This window comes from Phalaenopsis equestris, unplaced genomic scaffold (assembly GCF_001263595.1).
Source record: "Phalaenopsis equestris unplaced genomic scaffold, ASM126359v1 Scaffold000191, whole genome shotgun sequence".
In the NCBI taxonomy this organism is placed as follows: Eukaryota; Viridiplantae; Streptophyta; class Magnoliopsida; order Asparagales; family Orchidaceae; genus Phalaenopsis; species Phalaenopsis equestris.
The window spans coordinates 635,495-661,739 of NW_018164633.1; the positions used below are offsets into that span (position 1 = coordinate 635,495).

General features: G+C 32.9%; 2 protein-coding genes across 3 annotated transcripts in view; one reads left to right on the top strand and one right to left on the bottom strand.

The window, feature by feature from the left end:
• The window catches only part of LOC110022465, a 40,225-nt gene extending 23,486 nt beyond the window's left edge, over nucleotides 1–16,739 (bottom strand). For both annotated transcript variants that reach the window (XM_020721420.1, XM_020721419.1), the window contains exons 1-5: nucleotides 16,339–16,739; nucleotides 16,072–16,262; nucleotides 15,625–15,776; nucleotides 6,355–6,464; nucleotides 6,192–6,277 (exon numbers count right to left, since the gene is read on the bottom strand). In XM_020721420.1, coding sequence (XP_020577079.1) covers nucleotides 6,192–6,277; nucleotides 6,355–6,464; nucleotides 15,625–15,776; nucleotides 16,072–16,181 — 458 coding nt within the window. In that variant the 5' untranslated portion in view covers nucleotides 16,182–16,262; nucleotides 16,339–16,739. The remainder of the gene's footprint in view (nucleotides 1–6,191; nucleotides 6,278–6,354; nucleotides 6,465–15,624; nucleotides 15,777–16,071; nucleotides 16,263–16,338) is intronic.
• A 9,207-nt stretch (nucleotides 16,740–25,946) lies between these two features.
• LOC110022462 (E3 ubiquitin-protein ligase COP1) overlaps nucleotides 25,947–26,245 on the top strand; it is a 42,152-nt gene continuing 41,853 nt past the window's right edge. Inside the window, exon 1 of the mRNA XM_020721412.1 lies at nucleotides 25,947–26,245. This exon is cut by the window's right edge and continues 251 nt beyond it. Coding sequence (XP_020577071.1) covers nucleotides 26,137–26,245 — 109 coding nt within the window. The 5' untranslated portion in view covers nucleotides 25,947–26,136.

Genomic DNA, 26,245 nt, shown 5'->3' on the forward strand with positions numbered 1-26,245 from the left:
TTAACGAACCAAACACGAGTTGTTCACGAACAAAGAGTCTTTTTAACAGCCCTAATCACGTAGCCAAAATACGATAAGGGTTTGAGCAAGATTTAAAAATTATTGTTTATATTAAAACATCATTTGAATCTAATTTAATAATTTTTATTCTATTTTCTTAATCAATATTTTAATTGATTATAAATCTTTGTAGTCTTGTAGTCAGTTAGATTTTTTTAAAATACTACTTAATATATATATAAACTTGATGAGTAGTATTTCGAGTCAAAACGAGCCGAACACATCTTAGTTCGTGTTCGGCTCGTTAACTTATCGAACAAAATTAACGAACCGAACACGAGCTTCTTAACGAGTCGAACACGAGCTGTTTGCAAACAACGAGCCGTTTTGACAACCCTACTCACCAGAACTCGTTCTGACTTTATTAATCATGACCCATAATCTAACTGAATCGTCATACATACGTGATACATTGCATGTTAAAGTTCGTTCATATTTACAGAAACATGAAAATCATATCATCAAAACATACAGAACTGTTAAATCTAATAATTAAATGCATACCCAAAAATATTGTACAAAATACCAACTATGGAACAAAAAGTTGTACAAATCACACATGGTTACTCTCTTCAGTGTTTGTTACCCCAAACTGGAAGGCAACAACATAGAGTGAGCAAAACTAGCTCAGCAAAATCATCAAAGCTAAAATAAGATTTTAAACATGGAAAGAAAGTAATGTGCATGCTCTTATGAAACTAAACATGCTGACATAATATAAAACATAAAAAAAGTGTGGGTACATGTGGTATAAAAATCAACTATAGTGTTACATGCAAGTCGTAAGCTTGAAATCATAAGCCATATCATAATAATGTAACTTGTTTAATGTATACGGTTCAAAAATTTTCATGTTCTTTCATCATGGGTCGTCGTCCTGCCCCAAAGACCATATAAACTATCGATAAAGATTGGGTTTCTCTCAACACAGAAGTTATCCACAACCCTCCTAATACCCATGAATCTCTAATGTTCTGTCACCGCCAAATTACAATGATTCCTAGAGTTTCATCCATGTATAAATATCGGGAGTCGTAAATACATATATGCATAATGTACTTACAAACACTCATACAAAAGTCTATCCATAGCATTACTTGTGATAATTTTTAAAGCATAATACTTGTAGCAACATTCATCAAGCATTTCATAAAGCATAATTCCTACAATTAGGTATTTTATATCTCATAAGCATGAATCATAACACAATTAATATCTTCAAGCAATCAGTGTCATATGCATAATCATTTGAATTAAAAAATAACTTAGAATCATGTATAATATAATAAAAGTCAACTCACATTCTTAAATTAATTGCAGGTATCCATCTACAATATGCCAGAATTACTAAATGAGTCAGTGTCAAACTAGAAACCATGTGAAATCTATAGAAGAGTATTTTTCTTAGTTTAGCACAAAATTATTCCACCTAACTAGACGAAGCAGACCCACGATGAGTTTTTATATGCTTGCCTGAGCTCACGTCTCATATACACAATCTGGGGAGCATAGATATCATATGAATTCATAAAATTTGGGTACATAACATGATTTAACCCAAAACATAACTTATTCGCCCGAAACATATCATAAATGAGCTTTTTAGCATAAATCGTTTTTCGAAACCAGTTAATCTTCTTCCTATCACCTCCAACTTAACTTCCCCTTCACTGAACTCGTGCTAAAACCAATTCAGAAGCTCATAAAAGATTTTTGATGCTTCCGACACACAATCAATGCCTTTAATGGCTGTTGGAAATGAGAAAAACATGAAAAATGAGGCAAAAGTCAAAACGGAATAGTGATGAAGGAATTGAAAGCTTAGAATTGAGAGAGAAAGGGATTTGTACCATTGGATTTCACCCTGGGACCCTAAATTGCGAGCTGGGACAGGTAGCCACTCGGATCGCGGATTGTTCGCCCCTTGCACTATAGCAAGGGTCGCGGCTCCCGGCTTCTCCCGAGCTACAGCTTTCGCATGAAGGAGTAGGGGAATCGGAGAGAGGGAAGGAAATAGGGAAAGGAGAATGATTCAAGAGAGAAAATTGAAGCATGGAATGCCCTATTCGACCGATCAAAATGAATAAAAGGCGTAAGTGGCAATGGGCTACAGTGTTGAGCGGATTAAAGGAGGATTAATTAGATTAATTAAATATATAACTTTGAAAATTTATATCTTCCAATCTAATAATAATTCATACATGATGCTTTATATGGAATTGATTGATTTCATGTATAGAATTTAATAAGATTATTTCGATCAAATTCTGAAAGATGAAAATTTTAAGTACTATTCAATTGTGTCGAACTTTACCTTATTCCTTGAAGTTTGGATATCACAATGACTCCATTGAAGATCTCTAAATTAGTTGGAATAAATTTCCCAAGTAAAATTTGATCGGGTACTTCTTTAAAGGGAATGAAATTGATTTTATTAGCATCAATTGTTATAAACTCTATCTAATTATATTTGGTTTTCATGGTCAATTAAGCATTGTTGACATTTTGATCTGCTTCTAGGTGGTTGTTGTATTAATATACAAATTGAGGTAGTAACACAAGCTGTGAACATGATAGTTATTTTAAACAACAAAAGATAAGAGCTCATAGTCATTGATTAGTATGGAGCAGCATAGCAGCATGATTTATGCTAATCAATCAAATATAGTTCATTCAAGATTTTCTTGAATTTAAAAGAGGTATTATTTATGACATAATGGGATGTTATGCTGTGGATTTTGTTAACTCTACCATCAAAAGCCAAAAGATTTATTCTAAGATTTTTTATATTTTCTAATCATTTTCACCCACTTTATGTTCCGTCTGCCACTTAGAATTTTTATTATTTTGAAATATTTTATTAAGGAGAAAATTGAGGTTTCACATTTTGATTCCTCCATAAATTGTCTTTAAAATGTATACAGAAATTTTTACAATTCTTCTATTTTTTCAAGAATTTTTTATGCTTTAGATGAGCCTTTTGATATTTTCAAAATTATTTAGAATACCTTATAAATTTATATATAGCCCCAGAGTTAAAATTACAAAAGGCATGTGGGCCTTCTAGAAAATCTTATATTTGCCGACAAAGAATGAAAATGTGATGTGGTTTAAACCCATTTAAAGACAACATTGCTAGAGAGGGCCATTTGCACAAAATGGTGGCTAATACGTTGACATGGTATTGCACAAGCACATAGAGTGTCATTGAATGCATATTATGATCTCAAATAGCAATGACACAATGACGCATAATAGGTGATCAACATGGCTTGTATTAGGTTCAACCGATTTCATTATTTTGACTACACCATATTTGATATTTGATTGGTGCTATGAAAATTAGAGTGAGGGTTATGTGATTGATCATTATTTGAATGTGATTATACAGTCTATGAAATTATGTTAAAGTTTATTATATAATGCATAAGACCAAGGAGCACTATGATTTGAGAGAGCATAATTAAAAAATTTGTGTGACTACACATAGACCATAAATTTATAAAATGCATAAATACGTATCAAACATATTAATTAACATGCATGCTTTATGCATATACATCGTTATTTAGGATTTGTTTGGGACAGTTATAGATTAATTATAATTTGTTGATAAGCAGATTATTCTGATGATCTGACATGATAAGCTGGTTTGTTGTTTGGGGAAGCTTATTCAGAACAGCTTACTGGCAGCTATTGTTGGACAAATGATCATTCTGGTCATGTTTTGTAAAGTTGTTTGCAAAATAATTGTATGGGGAAACTAATAGATAGAACAGAAGCCTCAAACTGTTACAGATTAGTTAAAAAAAATAAAATGCTGTGCTCACTATTTTGTGAGTATCAAAAGAAATAAAATACGGAGAAATACAATTACAAGTAAAAGTAAAACTATTAAAATGTTCAATTTAAAACTCTAACGTTGTTTGTCCTCAGCGGCACTGTCTTACACCTTGTACTACACCTTAAACTACAGGTCCAAATGGTTAACTATCTGAACAACATGAAAATTTCAGCAAATCAAAGATAAACCACAACTTGACTTTCCAGTATGTAATAGAAGGGAGGCAAAAAAAAGATAACATTGATAAGACTTAGCCAAAGAATTTTGCAATTTTTAAACCTCAATATGTGTCATGGGGAAGGAAAATTCAAATGTTGTCCTCAAATACTTCAGATATGATAATAGTTACAGTCAATATATGCCTGCATATTTGTCTCAATATATATATGCATCATGAACAATATATCAGAGCACAAGCTAGTGTCACAAAAGAATCATGCTTCTCCGTTGCACCAACCCTCAAATATACAATATAATTGTACCGATCTTTAGCCTTTAGCATAGATCTTTTTCATAGGTTACATACAATATAATTGTATAGAAAATATAAAAGAAGATTTTTCTTTATGAGAGAATTGATTAATGCTTCTCCACTGCACCAACCCTCAAAATATCGCATGTGTATGGTTGGTAAAATGATGCAACGAGAGAATCAAGCTTTTCCACGATTGATAAAATAATGTCACGAAAGAACCATAAACCTATTTATGGAAATCATCAATATCACAAGCTAAAACAATGCAAAGCTTGTGATAAATATCATAGTCAAAATTCAATGATAACAATAGCACTTTGCCTTCATGAACTTTGAGACAAGTAATTTGGGTGAAAGGCAATAAAAACAACCTTAAATATATATAAACTGCTCCCACAACTATTCCAAAAACAATGCTAACAAAAGTTTTTTTCTACTCCTGAAGAGTGTTATAACATTTGTATTTGATTCATCAATTCTCATCTAGTGACAATATTACAATCTCTTTTTTGAATTCTAGTAAAATAAATAGGCTTTCCTGATCCACATAACAAGCCATCAATACAGTCCTTGACACAAAATGTCCATAACAACAGATGAAAGTAAAAAGGGGAATATTTATGATTTCTAAAGCATGTCAATCGTAAGAATCGAAAAGGATCACTACCACAATTCCAATTCTCACTGAAAATAAACACTTTCCGTAGTTATACCAACTTTCCCGAGCAACAATCACAATGGCAAAAATTTGCTCCAAACTACTTATACCAACATTCTCAAGCAAATTGTTAATGTTTGAAGTATGAAAAACCAAATTGCTCCACAGTAGTTATCCCAACATTCCCGTGCAAAATAATGAAAATCCACTAAAAAATTCATAAATCTTGGCACAAAATTAAGAAAATTGCTTACTTGCAACTCCACCTCCGAAAACAAACCAACAGAGAAATAAGACTTGTCATATGTTCAGGATGAAGGAGCAGAAGGAAGGAAGATCGGAGAGGGTGAAAGCGCAGAAGGAATTGATACCATAATCGATACCGAAAACATACCTCATATGACGCGATCACGGTGGGGTGAAAGAGCGGAAGGAAGATCGGGGAGAGGGCGAGGGAGAGCGAAGAAGGGCACGGGAGGAATTCTTTATCCTAACGCGAGTCGTGAACGCAGGACGCAGGCCTATTAACAAATTTGGGAAGTGTGTATCGAGGCTGCACCAAAATGCAGCGCGGACGCATTTTTCAAACACGGCAACGGCGTTTTCGAAACGCCTAAACTGCCCCAAATGGGGCCTTAGTTATAAGATTCTTATGCTTATGATGCATATTATGCTTATGATCCCTTTATGGTTTAAATAAGTTAAAAAAGATTCAACATTCAATATTAACAAGCTGTCACACCCCAATTGCCCCCTCTTAAATGTCAACTGAGTTGAGACAAAAGCAGACAATTCGGTTGGATTAAATTCTCACCAACACTCATCTTAACTTAAAGAATCAAGACTCGGTGAGTGATGAACTATTAACGAAAGGTTATGCTCTGACTTGAACTAGGTGCTTTTATTCTCCTATTATTTTTTCAGAACACTGACCCTAACACTTAGGCCATGTCAAAGTGAAATCCAGGGAAGTTATGAGCCTTCACTTCTCCAATGTCATGCCATTTTCTCTACATCTAACATAAACTTGTAAATAGACTTTATTCCCCATGTTTCACATAGTTTAATAGATTATTATTTCTATATTAAAACAGAATAAGTCTTCACAATTGGAGATTTAGCAGCTCATATGCTAACAATTTTGTTGTGCTTACCCTTTCACTGTGAACCGTATGATGCTACCAACTTTAATCGAATGGTGCTTGTGATATCTGCTTGTAAAAGTTGCCACACCATCCCTCTACCAAAAAAACTTAATTGTTAGAAAAAAGTCAAACCCTGAAACAGGCAATCAAAGTAAACAGGAAAGCATCTTACAGTCTTATACTTGAATTCTCCACGTATATCTTCCAACATAATGGCAGCTGAAGAAAATCCAAGTACAGTGGCATGTACAGATTCTCTGCCAAGCTTGACAACCTTCCCTTCTGAAGTGATAAGAGAAAATTACTACAATTCAATGTACAATAAAATGCAGAGCTTTCCAGAACGAAGCAATTCAAACAAATATAAGGAGAAAAAAAAGATGATATGTTTCAACCATAGCAACTAGTCATTTTTCAATCTACTAATTAACATCTAAGTTTCACTTTCATCCTAATCAAACAGTAGCAAAGCATAAGCATCATGTGATAACTATAAAATTTTCCAACGAAATCATTTTCTAAGAATAAAAAAAACTAAAATACATGCCTCATTAATTGGGACTAATTAATAATGTGTCAAATGAAAATTAAAAAACAAATAAAAAAAAAACTCCAATCAGTTAACATCCCATAATTGGGCAATCACCTTCTTAATCCTTACCCCTGCAATTTGTGGCCAGTGTTATGAACCGTCATTTTCCATTTGCTCCTCTTAAGTGTTGTATAAAATGCTAAAGCTATTCTTTACAAATAATTCTAAAAAAGTTCCAATCTAGTTTTATCAACTCGTCGAATAGTCATATTCTCTATCCTTCTTAGTATACCTCCAAACTACCAAAGTCTATTTTAAGCCATCATACCTTCAACAAATTTCACTCCACCTTTTTCTCTACTATAGCAATTCTTAATTTATCGTTCCTAGACATCAATCTTACCTTCTCATTTATGTTACAATCAACTTGACATAAATGATTTTTTTTCAGTTAAAAATTTGGATCCATACAATAAAATTAACCTAATTATAGTTTTGTTACTTTAAGCCTTCATGATATTAAAAATTATAAAATATTGTCAAAATACTCAATCTTGTCATTTCAAATAGACCAATACATTCAAAAACAGTTAGAAAAAAGGATAAAATAAATAATGTCAAATGTAAAGAGTGAATCAAGAATTAAAAAAATAGAAAAATAACAATGAAAGCAAAGTAGCTCATCTCCAATCCATGATGTTATGAGTGGAAACTGATATGGTGAGCAGCGGGACAGAGCACCCGACGCCTATGTATCAGGTTGTGAGCGTTTAAGCGCCCACTTGGGTGTTGCTCGAATAGAGAAGTAGGCACCCGGCTTTGGGCATATGTGCCTGCTTTGGGCGCATATGTGTCCATACAGGCGTTTGTTTCACAAGAGCTTTGCGCATAGGCGCCAAGTTTGAGCGCCTATGCGCCAAGAGCAATTGGTGTCGGAAATTAGTTTTTAATCCCAATTTCGAGCAACGTAAGGAATGGCTTGGTTTATCTCCTTCGGTATTCTTTGATGAGCATCCCGGTGAAGGTGATTTTTTGCGTTGGACCGGAGAGTGAAGATTGTGAATAGAGTCCTGTAAGTTTCTTTGTGTGTGGAGAGAAAACTTGTGCAAGTTCTTTATAAAAACTTCTGAATTTTATAGTGAAAATTTCTGGTGGTGTAGCTCCGTGATTTTTTCCCGTTCTCAGGTTTTTCCACGTAAATTTTCGTGTGCTTTTCTGGCTACTTTGATTTTTTTGGTGGTTTTTATACGAATTAGCGTGATCTCATTATTCTGCGATGTGATTTAATTTTTAATTGATCATAAGCCCCAGTAAAGTTGGGAATTATTCGTTGTGTAATTTCTATCAACTGGTATCATAGAGGGGTTCGAATCGAGTTGGAGCAACGGCCGCAGAAGCAAGCTTCAAAGAGGAGAAGTTCAACAGGACGAACTTCGCTTTTTGGAAGATGTAGGCGGAGGAATTGCTGTAGCAGAAAAAATTATACTAGTCACTACAAGGAATCACGAAAAATCCTGAATGTATGTCTATAGGAATTGGAAGTGTTAGATCGAACGGCACTGGGTTTGATTAGGTTGACACTTTCCTCATTTGTTGCGTTCAACATTGTGAATAAGAAAACTATGATGAATCTCATGGCGACACTGGCTAAGAAGTACGAAAAAACCTTATGTTTCCAATAAGATTTTTTTTATGAAAAAATTATTCAACATGAAGATGATGGAAGGCAGTTCAGTGACAGAACATCTCAATAAATTGAAAATTGTGACAAGCCAGTTATGTTATGTAGAGATCATGTTTGATGATGCAACCAGAGCACTGGTAATACAATCTTCATTGCAGGAAAGCTAGGATGGCTTGGTAACGACGGTGAGTAATTCTTCAGGGACTTCGAAGTTGAACTTCGATGACATCGTGCTAATGCTGAATGAAGAAGTTTGCCAAAAAAAAACAAATGGTGAAGCTTCAGGTTCTGCGCTGAATGCTGATAACAGGGAAAGAAATTTGGGCAGAAATATAGGAAAAGACATATCCAAGTTCAAGAAATGAAAGTTCAAGTCAAGCAGAGGAGAATGCTGGAACTGTGGTAAGAAGGGGAATTTCATGAAGTGTTGTAAAGTTCCAAGAAAAGATGGAGGTGGAGGATATGAAAGTAGTTACTCTACTAATGCCTCCACTGGTAAAATCCAAAGTGACTCCCTGCTATTATCCCTAGTTAATATTGAATCCTGGATAGTAGATTCAGATGCCTCTTTTCATGTTTGTCCCAATAAAGAGGCATTTAAAACTTACACTCGAAGTAATTTAAGGAAGATTTATTTGAGAGATAATAAGGCCTGCAATATAGTAGGAAAGTGTGATGTTGATATTAAGTTGTTAATTGGAACAGTCTGAAAGCTTACTGAAGTTTGACATGTTCCAAGTTTGAAGAGAAATTTCACGTCTGTGAGCCAGGTGGCAAAGTCAGGACTCATTGCTAATTTCATAGGTGATTCGTGGAAGATGACCAGGGAGAATTAGTGATGGCTCAGAGCAACATTGAAGCACCCTTTATCTGATCAATGAAATTGCTAATTTCATTGATGTGGCTGGAACCAGTGTGGATGTAGGTCTGTGGCATTGTAAGCTTGGTCATATGAGTGAGAAATATTTGAAGTCCCTACTTTCGAAGCTGGGTTTGAAATCAGTTGATTTATATTTTTGTAAGGGCTATATATATGGCAAGCAGAAAAAAATTTCTTCCTCCACGAGCGGGTCAATTATGAAATCAAAGAAACTGAAGTTAGTGCATAGTGATGTATGGGGTCCTACTCAAGTTCAATTCATTGAACGTTCTCAATATTTTGTCACATTCATTGATGATCACGCGATAAAGGTATAGGTCTATTTCTTAAAGCAGAAATATGATATATTTGAAGTCTTTAAGAAATAGAAGGTTGTGATAGAAATGAGACAGGTTTAAAGCTGAAATGTCTCAGATTGGCCAATGGAGGTGAGTACCGTGATAAGAAGTTCAGAAATTTATATGCTACATAGGAGGTCAGGCATGAGTTCACTATCCCAAGAACACCGCAACAGAATGGTGTAGCTAAGCACATGAACAGATTAATCACGGAGCGTGCTAAGAGCATGAGACTATATGCAGGTTTGCCAAAACAATTTTGGGTTGAAGCAATAAACACTACAGTTTATCTAATCAGCCGCAGTCCATCAGTGCCTTTGAAGGCTCGCCTGAAGAAGACTGAAGTGACAAAAGGTAAATCTATCTCATTTAAGAGTATTTGGATGTTCTACATATGTGCATGTTGATGTAAGGTCCAAGAGCAAGCTTGACTCAAAATCTATCAAGTGCACCTTCATTTGATATGGCTCAGATGAGTTTGGGTACAAGTTCTAGGATTACCAGAATCAGAAATTCATCACAAGCAGGGATATCACATTCAATGAAATAGAGATACACAAGAACAGTGTCAGAACTTCTGACAGTCTATCAGCTACTAAAGAATCCAGATATGTTGAGATAGAAGATATTGGTGATCAGAAAAATAAAAAAGTAGTGTTCAATCAGAAAGAGCATCGAAAGTTCCTCAGTCACCTGTTACAAAAGTTAGAAGATCCAGCATAGTGAGACGACTGTACATAGGTATTATCTTTTATACACTATTTACTAACTGATAGTGGTGAACCAGAGTGCTTTGAGAAGGTCACTCAATGTGAAAATTCAAGGCCATGGATTAAGAAATGCAATCTTTGTAGTTAATCAGACTTAGGATTTGACGGTACTACCAAATGTCAAAAGAATACTGCACAACAAATGGGTCTACAAGTTGAAAGAGGAGTCAGATGGTAGCAAGCGTTCAAGGTAAGGTTTGCTAGCAAGGTTTTCCACCAGAAAGAATGAGTGGATTACACATAGATCTTCTCCTTATTGGTGAAGATGACGACTATTAAGGTTGTGTTGAGTCTGGTAGCAGAGGAAGATCTACATCCGGAGTAGATAGATGTAAAAACAGCTTTCTTGCATGGAGATCTGGAGGAGTTATACATGGTGCAACCACAAGGTTCTAAGGTTCCTATCAAAGAAGGTTTGGTCTGCATATTGAAGAAAAGACTTTATGGCTTGAAGCAGACCCCGAGACAGCGGTATAGGAGATTTGACAGGTTCATATCCGACAATAGGTACATTAAGTGTCAGGAAAACCATTGTTGCTTCATCAAACACTTCGATAACAAGTATATTTTGCTTCTTTTGTATGTGAATGGCATGTTAATTACAATGGCATATATGGATAAAATCAGATACTTGAAGAAATATTTATCAAGTGAGTCGAGATGAAGGATTTAAATCCAACCAAGAAGATCCTCGAGATGAGAATCAGCAGGGAAAGAAGTGCAGGAACACTAAAGTTGTCTCAGGCAGAGTATGTTGAAAAGATCCTACAGAAGTTCAACATGGTGAAACCAGTTTGCACTCTCTTAAGTAGTCACTTCAAACTATCTAAGGAGTTATCGCCAAACTCTGAAGCAGAACAAGCACAAATGGAGAGAACTCTGTATGCTTCAGCAGTTGGGAGTTTGATGTATGCGATGATTTATATCAGACCAGATATTACATATCCAGTGGGAGTTAGGGCTGTCAATTTGGCTCGTTGTTCGTGAACAGCCCGTGTTCGGCTCGTTCGTTAAGCCTAACGAGTCGAACACAAACAAATTTTTAAGCTCGAAATGTAAACGAGCAGAATACGAACAACAATTTGTTCGCTCGTGTTCGGCTCGAAATGGCTCGAAAAAAAAAATTATATAAATTTTTATATAACAATATATTACATATATTATTTATATAATAATATATTATATATGTTTATGTCTAAGTTTAAATCATAACATCTCATGTGACAATGTGGTTAGTGTCTTCTTTTGTATAGATTTGATCCAGACTCAAATCTCACACTTTATATCTATTTTTCTCAATTTTAGTTTACTGAGTCAATTTCGAGTCGAACACGAGCCGAACACAAATATTTAAATCGAGTCAAACAAGAACACACTGTTCACGAGCCGATTTCGAACACGAGCTAATTCGAACGAGCCGAACACGAGCCAAGCCTGAGCTCGCTCAAGCTCGACTTGTTTACAGCCCTAGTAGGAGTGGTCAGCAGGTAGAGCAATCCGCGCAGACAACATTGGGAGGCGGTAAAGTGGATTCTCTGCTATTTGAGGGGAACAGTCAACAGGGCACTTTGATATGGAAGTGCAGGAATCAGTCTACAAGGATTCGTAGATTCAAATTTGGGAAGAGATGTGAAGCATAGAAGAAGTACAACGGCTTATATCTTCAAATTAGAGAGCGCAGTGATGAGTTAGGTTTCCATATTGCAGAAGATCGTTGCACTTTCTACTACGAAGGCCGAATATGTTGTTATTACTGATGCTAGCAAGGAGATGATTTGGCTACAGAGTTTCATGGCATAGGGCTACAGAGTTTCATGATTTGGCTACAGAGTTTCATGGCATAGATGGGCAAGGAGCAGGGGATTAGAATACTCTACAGTGATAGTATGAGTATGATTCATCTTGTTAAGAACGTTATTTTTCATTCCAAGACGAAACACATCCAGCTCATGTATCATTTCATTAAATCTCTTCGAGAAGATAAGTTATTTCTGGAAAAGATACATGCAGCTGAGAATCTTGCGGATATGTTGACAAAGGTGATGACTATTAAGAAACTGAAGCTATGTTTGGCTTCAGTTGGGTTTCATGAAGATTGAGATTGGGGTTGAGTCACACCACGATGTGTGACCACAGCACATGACTATGAAGGCGATTCAGATGGAGGTGCGGGTACAGTACAATCAGTCTCCAAGTGGGAGATTGCTATGTGGAGACTGATTTGGTTAGCAAAGGGACAGAGCACCCGGCGCCTATGTGTTGGGACTATGGGCGCTTAAGCGCCCACTTGGGTGTTGCTCGAAAAGAGAAGCCAGCGAATAAGCGCCCATATAGGCGCATGTTTCCCGAGAGCTTGGAGCATAGGCAGCAGTTCGGAAGTCTATGCGTCAGAAGTGGCTAGCGTCGGGAATTGATTTTTAATCCCGATGTTGAGTGGTGTAAGGGCTTGGTTTATCTTCTTTCAACATTCTTCAACAAGCATCCTAGTGAATGTGACGAGGGTCAAAGAGGTAAATTTCAGTGATTCTATGTGATTTTTGCGTCGGATCGAAGAGGAAAGATTGTATAGCAAGTCATATGAGTTTTATTTGTGTCAAGAGAAAAATTATGTAAGTTCTTTTAAGACCTTCTGAATTTATAGTGAAATTTTATGGTGGTGTAGTTCCGTAGTTTTTTCTTGTACTTAGGTTTTTCCACAAAAATTGTTGTGTTTTTCTAGTTGTTTTGATTATATTTCTATTTTAATTTTTGTTCTGATTTTTTATCGAATTGATGCGATCTCATTATTTTGAAGTGTTGTTTAGTTTATACTTGATCCTAAACCCCGATAAAGTTGGGAATTGTTCGTTCTGTGATTCCTATCACATGAGGCATTTCAAAACGCTAGTGATGTGACCATAGATTGATGAGAATGAAATACTACTTTTCATGATTACTTAATTGACATTTAATTTATTATAAATTTTACAATTTATTAAGATAATGGGTCGCCTTATTGAATATTTTGCATGTTTATAAAAAGCTAATTCCTATCATTTATTGCATCTTCTTAGGATTTCTTACCTTATGAATTATTATTGGATAGCTATAAATAGCTCCATGTATTAAATTTCTTTTAATGCAATCAAGATCGAAGTTCCTGCAATCACCCTCTCAAAAATACCTTTCCAACAAGCTCTATTATCCCTAGCCAGCCAAGGCGTATCCAAGCCTTGCTAATTTCAGCCATCTCAAGTTATCCTAAACCTTAAATTTCCCCTATTAAGAGCACAATATCTTTTGTATTCTCTCTCTACCCGAGACTATGTTGGGAAGGAGATTATTCAAGAGCAATTAAGGAAGTTAGAAGGAAAAGGATATACTTCTGAGCAAAACGAAAGATTCCAGGAAAAATCTCAGAAGAGCTCAAGAAATTTAACTATATGGAACCTTATTTGCAACTCAGTTTCATTAGTACTTATCATCAAGTCAGAATACTCCTAGATCATACACCTTAACATAAAGATCTTTGATTGGCCAAAAACCATTAACAGAAGGAATGCCTAAAACAGAATTTCTCATTGTATGACTTGTTTATTCAAGAAATTTTATTAAAATTGCTTTTATAATTGCAATCAAGGAAATTCCTTCACCTTGATTCACATTAATGATGTTTCATAATTCAAGGTCTATCATAACCTTGATACTACAAACATATATCACCTCTTTTGCATCTAGCGCTAAAAACAAAGGGCTGTCTACTCATTTTCCTCAATCATATATCTAAGATATGATGTGTGGTTGAAATCAAAGTAACAAATGCCAACCAATACAAAATCATATTGCCATTAGAGTGTAGATTCTTCCTGCATGTTAATGGGGGTTAAAATGATAAAATGAAAAGAAAACTACTTTGAATCTAATAAGCCCCTTGGAAATCAAACACACCTTCAAATACAAATTGTTCAGAAAGTAGAACACCCAACAAGAAAGAAGAGACACTTAATGAGAAAAATTAAGAGAGCTCGAAAATGATAAAAAGTTTAGTGAAACTCTTAAAAACCTAGTTTTTAATTCAATTCTCTTTCAACTCCTTCAATGCATATCACCCTCTTATTAGTCCATGTAGTTCACTATAAAATGCTTTGATTGGCAAAACTCAATTAGATGAAAAAAATTCCTGAACTAGAGTTTGGTACTGTAAGGCCTATCCATCTCAATAATCCCATTACATTAACTATTACACCTTAAGTCAAATACATCCCTTAAGCTAGATTGATGTTATTGGGGTTTCATGGTGAAAGGTCAATCAAAATCGTGATTTTAGGAACATATAAACTATCCCTTCTGCACCACACTTAGAGAGGAAGGTTTGTTTAGCACATTCTCCTTAATTCTAGATCCAAGAATCGGTGGAGCTATGAGTGTGTGGAAAATAACCGCAATGGTGTTGAGTAAGGGCACTAAAGCTAATCAAGGGATGTAATTCACAGATAAAATTGATATGACATGGAGATTTGTTGCTCTAATATAGAGCAATACTTATTGTAGTATAAAACTGAAAAGTGATGAATCCCAAAATTAAACTGAATTCCTTGGTTCAAGAATAAATTATAGAGACCATTTTTTTTCAACACAACTCTCCATACACAGAATATATAATCTATGATTGTAGCTTTTATTCTTTACTTAGGTTCTATTGGGTTTGAAGGAATTAAAAGAGAAAAATAAAAAATATAAATGTTAAATGAATTAAATTGAAATTATTTTTTATCGTGGTTTGGTAGACAAGACATCAAGTGGGCTTTTTTTTCTTATCTGGTTGATGTGAAATTGAGTTCTTGTTTCTTGTGGGGAGGGGGAAGATAATTCCATAATCATTAAAACGCCTAAAATTAAATTAAATTAAATTAAAAAAAAAATAAATCTTTCATTTTTTTACTGTAGCTTGATAAGGAATTGCCAAAAAGTAAAAAAAAAATACATTTGCCAACATTTCTTAGATAAATTCATTCTTACATATGAATTACATTGAAACCAAACACCTAAAAACACTATGTAAAATGCATTTGCATCCCTCCAACTCCTTCAAACTGAATAAGTCATTAGTCCAGTATTATTATTAAACAGCAAGAGCAAGCAAATAATTCCTTTTTTTTCCGATAAATCCCTCTCATAAAAATGTAAAAAGTATGAAATAAAAAAAATGTGTGCTGGACTAATAAAAAGGTAAACCATCAAGGCAAACAAAACACGCACCTATTAACATGTCTGGCTTCGGAGAAAAAAGTAGCAGACTTGCCCTCACCTTTACCTCAACATATGGAATCAAACCTCGAAGAATCCTAGCAGTTCTACTCAGACCATCCACTTGGTAAGCCAATGGCACACCTTCAAATACTTCATCATATCTATAAAAAAAAATAAAAATTTAAAATTAAAATGCAACAAAATTCTAAGCCTTACTGCCATTCGCAGCAGTTCATCATTATTGAAATATAATCACCTATAGTTCATGAATTTGACAAATTGATAGCACAATAATAATAATAATAATAAATCAGGCCAAGAAAGGAGAATTTGTTACAGTGTACAACGTTGTAGTAAACAATTGTTCTGTTGAAGTAATTGATACACAAAATGAATCTATTTTAGGGAAAAGAAAAAAAAACAAAGCAAGCGTATTAGAAAAGTCAGGGGAATTACTTGAAAAGGAGAGAGCTAAGCTGGCTAAGAATGGCTCCTCGTATACTTTTGAACATCGAGGGATGAATGTATATTGTAAGATTAGCGTCGGAGACAATTAGCCCTTCCATTATTAGAGAGCGGAACTGCGGGAAAGAGAGATGAAGAATGACAGAAGGAGAAGAGGAGATTAGTTGATCATGAGTTGGCACCTGCAAGGAGGAGAGCAAGCACTTAATGAGTTAACTTTAGATTAAAAAAAAAATCAATCTCTACCAACAATTTTACATTATATATTTGTCAAAGAGTAATCTGAAACTACGTCCTCCACTTCCTTGCCGGAGCTTTTCCAGTTGCAAATCACCGTTCATCATTTGAACAGTAACGAGGTCAAAGTTTCCTATTCCTCCTATTTTGTTCACAAATCGCGGCAGCTAGGGCATGGGCATGGACGGAAGCGGAGCCCTGTGAGTTGAATGCGAGGAAACTGCAGGACAACTGGTTAGGGATTTTTCTATTGCGGATTTGGGCTTCGACGGAAAACCAAAAAAGTTTCCACGGGTTCTTAAATCCCGTTTTTCCTCCGCGTTGCCGTAAATTCAGTATTCAGTAAATCCCGTTGGAAGACGGATTTATGGTATGTAGAGAAGTTGAAGCACGCGAAAGGGAAGCACGCGAAAGGGAAGCACGCGAAAGGGAAGCACGCGAAAGGGAAGCACGCGAAAGGTGCGGGTTAGGGCGAAATCGTGCAGGGGAGGAAGGGGGATTAACAGTTTTTTTTTTTTTTTTTCTTTTTTATTTAGTTAGTTTGACACTAGTATTTTCTTAAGGGGGATTAACAGTTTTTTTTTTTTTTTTTCCTTTTTATTTAGTTAGTTTGACACTAGTATTTTCTTAAAAGTATTTCTTAAATAAAAATATATTATAATTAGCTTATTTGATTTTAGAATGTTGTATTTTTATAAACAAATAAAACATTTAAAAAAATTTAAAGAAAACAAACATTGAGATTAATGATTAACTTTTAACTTGAAAAAAATTAATATTGTATATCAAATGCTTATTTTACACTTTTAAGAAAATCTTGACTGCTTAATCAACATAATGTTGTGAGTTATAATAAGATATGTGTTTTCTTACTAAATTTTATTAAATATTTGTTGTTGAATGATATTTGTGTTAGTGATCACTTAGAGATATAGATAAAACTTTGAAGAAAGGACGAGAGAGGATATTTGGTCTTAGTGATTCTTTCTGATCCAATTGGTCTTAAAGCACGCTAGGTTGAGCGCTTTTAGAAAATGATAATTAAATTGAGTTATGAAATCTTAAGAACAATCTAGGATAATGAAATCTTAAGAAGAATCTAGGATAAAAGCAAACATAACCCATGATTCTTTATTTATAGATGCAGATAAAAATGATGATACAAAATTTTTGCTGCATGATTTTGTCACATTGAATATATTATATATGAATTAATATAATAAGTTATAAAAAAGAGTCAGTCTAACTTGTACTTTGCAGTCATTCAAGAGTTTAAGATGATTTTTATACTAAGGGTGAGTGGCCTTGACATATTCTTGGAGTGAGAATTTCTAATGTGTTTATTAATATTGAGGGAAGAGGCAAAGTTTCTTAGTTTCCTTGAGCAAGTAGTCAGAATGAATGTTATGACTTCATGCGTCCACAATGAGCTCAATGAATTAGTATTGAAGGTCGAGTAAGTCTAATCCCTGAGCAAATTGATCTTAATCAAAGATAATTAATACTTAGTAAGTAGCCAATTCAATTTAACGCGCAATCATTGACTTATTGAACTTGGTGCAAGCTCTCTTAAAGACTTCTTTAAAATGGCTCAAATGAAAATTGGTGTATGTTACTTCTATGATTATCTTGTCCAGTTTGAGAAGCTAAAAAGGATAAGAAAATTTTAAATTATAATGAAGGAGCAGGAGTTAATAGTCTGTGTAATTTCGTAAGTATAAAAATCAATGGAAATAAAATGAAATATATTCCAAAAGATTTTCCCTGCCTAACATAAGTTGCAGATGAGATATATTTGGCTCTAAGGGATATAATGTTCAATGGTTTCATGGTAGATTACATCTTAGATGAGAAGTTAAAAACATTCAATTACGATCACTCATTTATATTCCTTGACATTTAAGTGTTTAATCTAACACATGTTTTAGGGAAGTTTTCTTATTTAAAATGAAGAAAATGATTTAAGTGGGTTGACAAAATACAGTCAAATGTAATGTATGATTTTGATTAAAAATGTGATTTATCAAATCACACCCTGTTAAATATATAAGAATAAGTTGTGAGGAGGTGGTGTTGAGCTTTGAGTGGCTAGCGTGCGACTGCAAATAAAGAAGAGGTTGCGAGGAGGAAGAAGAGGTTGACCAGCCCTAAATTTGACACAAGACATCATCTTCATCATGGGGATGAGCTCGAGTACAGTGTGCGCTATGTGCGGCCTGATCTATAGGTCGAAAGTAATATTGCCCTTATTAAGAGGAAGAATAGAGGAGAAAAGTGCAAAAGGAATAAGACGAGCAACTCTATACAGAGAAGGAGGTGTGGCTTTGTGTGAGGGATTTATAAGAGATGTTATGTGTGGGTTAAACCGAGCCTTGTGGAAATCATAACTTCTGCATGTAGTAGATGAAGGAGACAATGTCGCGTAGGTCTGAGCCCGAACTTATATAAGTAAGTTTAATAACATTTATTAAAATATTTAATATTGATTTTAAAAAAAATATACTTAAAAAGCTATTTCTATACACATGACACATAAATTAAAATATAATAAACATGAAATTCATGCTTTAGGCTTTTCATTTTAGAAGAATCGAGATCAAGAGCCAGTGGATTATCTTTTAACGAGGTGAGTACTTCCATCCTTAAATTATAGCACCATTTTGATATCCCCTATAGACCAGTTTTATGGGTTAATTTTTCTTGCTTAATGTAATTGATTGTTTTGTTATCAAAATTTATCGATCACTTTGATACGAATGCATATAATCTCATAATATGAAATAATTAATGCATTATAACTGAGTGATATGAAATCATTAATGATATAATTTGTATTGATTGTTTGTACGTGCATGACTGACTATAATGGAGTCAGCCTTTGATGGTACTAGCGGGAGAACATTAATATACCCGTGCATGTATACAAAAAAAATGTTAATATTAAAGTATCTTAGTTGGCACAAACATTTAGATAGTGCTCATGTGCCAATTGTACAAATAAAGAATAATATTGGTATAATATTAATATAATAAGATTCATTGAGAGCATTAAAATTGTTAATATTGATTTATTAACTAGCGTGCAATTTACTTTTATTTTCTTGTATTATTGTAGTTTAAGAATATATATGTATTCACTGCCTCATTCAGCTCATTGTTATTTTAAACTAATTTTTTAAATTAATTAAGCAATTAACTATGAACGTTAAAAGATATAACATTTATAGAAGACACGAACAACCAATAACGAGATGATATTGATTTAATTTAATTCAATTAGTGGATAATTCATATGTTAAATATCAAATGATTATAGAAAAATTTAATTCTCACCATATGATTTTATGTTCCCGTCTTGGTTAATTCTAAGCTTCGGGTTGGGTTGTGACAGACATGTCTTTGGATTATTTGTCCATATATTAGTTGTATATTAAAAATCATGTAATTAGAAGACAATAATGCACAAACTCAACCATAAAAATATTCATTTTAGCATGTCAACCATTGTGGTTAGCCCAATTAATAGGCCTGGTGCTTGTAATTGCTTCCATATATTTATACGCAAACATTCTGCAACCATAGCTATTTGTACGAGCGAACAGTCCTTTCACTCTTTGTATTTTTTTTGTTTTCTAATGTTCCACCTATAAGTATCAACATCATCCTTAAAAAGTAGTTTAACCTTAAAAAATAATAATAAGGCAAATAGATGCTAATTAAATCATTACATATAATAATATCGAATAAGAGCTAATGAAGAAATAAAGCTTTATTGAAATGTCCTTGCAATATGATGCACTACTTTTCAGTGGATTGGTTTGGGAAGTGAATCATGGATGTATGATGTGGGGTGTCAAGGTGTATGATGATGAAAGGGAATTTGCCATGTGGGCTTCGATCATAACTGAAATTGGGCTCAGCTTATGGGCTTTTGAATTTTGTCATGAAGGGATTAATTTGGGCTTTTAAAGTTTGACAAAGTGGGCTTTAAAACTTTGGAATTTTGATTTTTTATTTGAGCTTAGGATTGATCTTGAAGGGTTTTGGAATTTGTCATGAAAAGTTGATTTTGGGATTGGCATATTTGAATTTATGTGTAGGCCATTTGGTGACTTTTTGAACTTGGTGGAATTTTAGCATGGATTTGGATATTTGACTCAAAATTAGGGGCTTTGGGTTTTCATTTGGTGTTTGGTGAAATTGAATTTGAATTTGGTATTTGAAAGGCTTGAATTTTGGGGTTAAATTGAGTATTTTGGGGAATTTGGGGGAAATTTAGGAAATTTTGGGAAATTAGGTAAGGTGATCATGCATGTCATGAATAACCATCTTGGGACGACATGACACCAAATGAGAACTCATTTTTGAGTCTCCACTTGTTGGTGTTAGCCATCTTAACCAAAGGTTAAGGGCTTGGGATCACCCATGTGAGTTTCCCAGAGAGTTAAAGAGGTAGGTCTAGTGTATGTGATTTTAGGGTTTTTGGGGTATACGGGGAATTTGATGGGTTTGAGCTTGTGTAGGTGTGCGTTAGACCAAACCTGAGCCACCTAAAGTTGTTCTAAGGCTTGATTGAACCTATAGGAACTCATTATTGGGTCTCCACATTCTGGTCTTAGTCATCCAAAATGACATTTGGGGGCCTGTGACCACTCAGTTGGGACTTCACAAGAGGAGTCAAGAATTGTATTGAATTTCTATGTGGGGTGTGGATTCCCTCAGTAGTCCTTTAATATAGTCCAAATGAAAGTCTTAAGGTTAGATCATAGGTTCCTAAAGAGAAAAATTTGACCTCATCAAAAATGAGGTCAACAATGGAACATTGTGTTCCATGAAATAAAATTCAGTCACCTCATCATACAAGGCCTTGCATCAGCTATCATGAGACAAAACACTGAAGTATGTTTAAAAAACTAAATTTACAATACAAAGTATAATATATTAAGTTGGTTGTTTTGAAAAATATAAGTTCATTGCTATGTACGACACATTGATCGTTAAGTGAGTCACAAAGCCACTTATTTATCCAAGCAATTTTTAAAGCATTATTTTCTCCATGATTACATCAAATAGAGAAATTAAAACATTACATACAACACTTGCCCGATTATATATATAAATATTTTCATTGTAATTGCACAAATTCTCTAAAATCGTATAGTTGAGGTTAGGAAAGAACAAGTTTGAAAGCAGAAACATTGTGCACATGCCACAAATGTACCAAGATACTTCACAAATTGAATAGTGTCTATTCGAATTTTTAAGTTTATTGAGCTTAATCTTGATAAATGAGCCTTTTTTCATAAAACTTCTTAATCTCTATTTGACATCCCTATAATCAATGCATGATATATGAAGTGAAGCTTCAATAATGATCACCAATATAAAAAGTTTGCCTCTCAATAACTCAATAAGACAAAATATGAGCTTTCAAAATATTATCTTGGTGAAAGGAAATCAACTTAGTAAATTAATAAATGTTCAGCTCCCTCGTTAGATAAAAAAAAAATTTATATATCACATAACAAATGATCTAATAGTGGAATATCAACATATATAAGTAAGTTAAGACAATTTTCCATAAATAAATCAAGCAATGGCAGGATAGCTGAACATATGCAAGTATGTTTAGCACTGAAACATAATGAATGAATGAAAAAAAGAAATTGCTAATTTTTTGCTTAAAATCATAACATTTCTTAAAGAAATAATCTAAAAAATCATAAATATCAAGTATTAGTGCTCTTAATTGATTACATATAAGTTTACTTCATCATTCAGGCGATACTCTCCAATTTCATAGCAAAATACAACCTCAAATAATAATAAAAAAAAATAACAAAGTTAACTTAAAACATCATAACATTTTGATTTAAACTTCATAGATTAAATAAATATAAGTTGTTCTTCCGAAGTCACGCAGTACATTTTTACTTTAAGGTACAATTTTTTTTTTAAATTATATTATTTCTAAAAAAGTGACACCCTAAGATAATATAATACACTCATTTTAACATTATTAGTATATTAATTAAATATTTTCTTTAGGATTCCCATAACACATTCTAGATAAAATGAAAAAATAATTACATAAAATCATCATATTTCCAGGAAAATATATCATAAAAAATCATTAGTATCAAATATTAACATCATTAAGTTATTAAATAAAAGTTCACCTCATAATTAATACAAGACACTCCCAATAAATTGCATAAATTTTGCCTAAAATCATCATATTTTTTTTTAAATGTAACATAAAAATCATAAGAACAACACATCAATATTAGTAAAAGATTATATAATACTTCACTTCAAGATTCATACAGTACACTCCAAATAAATTTAAAAAATTTTGCCTAAATTCATAATGTTTATATACAAAAGTAACTAAAACAACATAATATTATTTTTTTAGCATTAATATTGTATTAGTTAAAGATTCTCTCGAGAATTGAGAAAGTACACCTCAAATAAATTGAAAATATTTTACTTAAAATAATCATAGTTATAAAGAGATAACCGAAATAGTCATAAATAACAAATATTATTATTATTACAAATTTTATAAGCAGTTTATTTATCATTCAGACATTACACTTCAACTATAGATACAAATTTATATACTTCATTGAAAATTTTAATAAACAAAATTAATCTAAGACATCTCATAAAAAAAATATTTGAGCCTTATAAATTAATAATCATAGCTTGTTCTTAAGAGTAATGCAGTCCACCTCAATTTTTTAGTTAAAAAATACTTAAAATTGAAATATTTATGCATAAAGGAAATTTTAAACATCATACTCTCTCATTTCAACATCATTGGTGTATTGATTAGATATTTATTTCTGAAGTGAGGCAGTATATATCATACAATTTGCAAAAAAAAATATTTTAAATCATTGTATTTCTAAAGAAAGATAACCCAAATAATCATAAATATCAAATATTATTATTGTTAAATGCTCACACGAGTGTTCATTTTATTATTTAATTTGTACGCTTCAATTTTATATCCAAATTATAGCCTTCAATTAAAAATTTAATAAATTGTGTTAACTCAACTCACTTAAAAAATTAATTTAAACTTCAAAAACTAATTAAACATAGGCTGTTCTTCAGGAAGAAGACAATGTATTTATGCTTTAGTGTAAGAAACATGTCTAGAATTATACTATCTCTACATAAAATTGTCCTAAAACATCATTATTCTATCATTTTGATATTGTTAGTGTACTAATTAAATATTTCACTCAAGATTCAAATAGTATATTCCAAGTATGTTGTCTAAATTTATCTAAAATCATCATATTACTTAAAATTGGCAATCTAAAATATTTTAAATATCAAATATCAACATAGTTAGAGTATTGCACGGACATTCATTTCATCATTCATGTAACACACTTCAATTGTATTGCTAAAATATAGCCTAAAAAATTTAATAAACAAAGTCAACCTATAACACAAAAAAAAAATTTATTCATGCTTCATAAACTAATTATTATTGTTCATCTTCAGAAGTAAGGCAACATACTTCTACTACAATATAAAAAAAGATTGTCTAAACTCATAAATTTATAAGGAAATATAACCTAAAATATCATAATACTCTCATTTTAAATTTATTTAGTGTATTAATTAGATATATTTCTTTGGATTCAGACAGTGGACTCCAAATATATTGCTCACATTTTATTTGATATCATCATATTTCTAACAAGGATAACTTAAAACATCATAAAAACCAAATATCAACTTTGTTAGAGAATTACATAAAAGTTCATCATTCAGACCACTTTAGTTGTACTGTCAAAATATAACCTCAAATGAAAATTTTAATAAATAAAATTAACCATAAATTACATTAAAAATAATTTTAAGTTTCATAAACTATTTAAACATATGATGTTCTTCATGCGTAAGGTAGTATATTTTATTTTAGTGTGCAAAAAATATCTTAAATCACAACATTTCAGTATTGTTCATGTATTAATTAAACATTCTATTTGAAATTCAAGCAGGGCACCTCAAATACATTACCCAAAATTTGTTTGAAATCAACATATTTTTAATTAATAACAACCTAAAACATCATTAATATCAAATATCAACATTAATAAGGTTTACATAAGGGCTTGCTTCATCATTCAGACATTACACTATCATTTCACTGTAGAAATACAATAAAAAATAAAAGATTTATTAAACATAATTAGCCTAAAATATCATAAAAATATTCTTTATGTTTCATAAATTAATGAAATATACATGCTCTCAAAACCCAGACAACACACTTGTACTTTCGTAAAAAAAATCTAGAATCTTAATATTTTTAAACAAATGTAACTTAAATATCATTAAAAGCTCATTTTAGCATCACAATTGGATTGCTTGAATATTTTCTTCAGGATTCATGTAGCACACTTCCAATTTACTCCCAATCCACCATTAAAATATATTCTAAATTGAAAAAATAAAAAAAGAAAATTAACCTAAAACACCATAACAAACTTATTTCAACTTCATGAGAGAATTACGAAAATATTCTATTTTTTGCCAAAATTTTATCTAAAATCATCATATTTATTAACAAAGCTAACATATAAAATCATAAAAATCTCATTTCAACATTATTAGAGGATTAAATAAGAGTTTAATCCATAATTCAGGCATTACATTAATAGTTTAACTCTCAAACTTTGTCTAAAATAAAAAAAAATATACTAAACAAATATAGCATAAAACATAATGAAAATCTTATTTTATCATTATAAAAGGATACAATATATGTTTTTTTCAGGAATAAAGTAATACATTTTCATTAGACGAAGCTTGAAAAGGTCAATTTCTTCAACAAAAAATATTTAAAGCATCATAAAATTTTGATTTCACTACATAATTACGTGATGGCCATTCACAACTTAGGTAGTACACGCCAAACTATAAAAAAAAAATCAACAAATAACTCAACAAAGAGTATTATGTGGAGTATTTGAATAAATACTACTTGAAACATCATAAACATCTGTTTTCAACATCACGTAGAGTATTACATAAGAGTTTTATCAAGAAATAAAAGTGTAACATTTATCATTAATACAACTTGCTCACATTCCTAAAAAAATTTCAAGACTTTTATACCTTAAAGGCCCATTGGTTTTGCAGGTGACGAGAATGTCGGCTCGAATGCGAGACACCATTAGTTGCTTGAATGCGAGACACTTGAAGAAGCACAATCTAATTAAGACTGCCCTGATACCATGAAGATTGATTTCCTCTAAAAATAGGAGCTCGTTGGCAAGTGAAACACAGGGGTGAGAAATGCAATCCACAAAACCCTAAAAGTCATAAAAAGAAGAGCTAAGGTTATGCGTCACCAAACAAAAATTCTTAGCCATACTTGTTACTTCGACCGAATCTGTGCCAGACTCACATTCAACTGTCAACACTATTGCGAGGTCTAATAATAACTTAATAAGGACTTTGTCATTATTTTATTAGTTAATTATTTTTTGGGAGGTACTATTTTTTTAAAAATGTGAATTATCTATGCAAATGACCCAAGATTTTTATAATAAATATATAATTTGTTCGGCTCCACAACCAAACCAGTTCTAGCTTTTTGGAAGCCAGCAGCAACACGGCTCCACACATCGCCGGCCACAGTATCGACCAGCCTCGAGTCCAAGACGTGGGAGCTTCTCGCCCATACGCTCCTCATTCCTCTCTCTCCATCTTCTATTCGATAAAGGGAAACCATTTCTAATCGATCTCCTCATCGCCTCCATTCCTTAAACCAATCCCAATCCCTCCATGGGAGGCGGCTCTTGCGGGGCGATAGTGCCGTCGGTGAAATCGGAGGAGAGACCACCGCAGCTGTTACCCCTGCCAGCTTCGGTACCGGCGGCGGCGGCCCTATCGG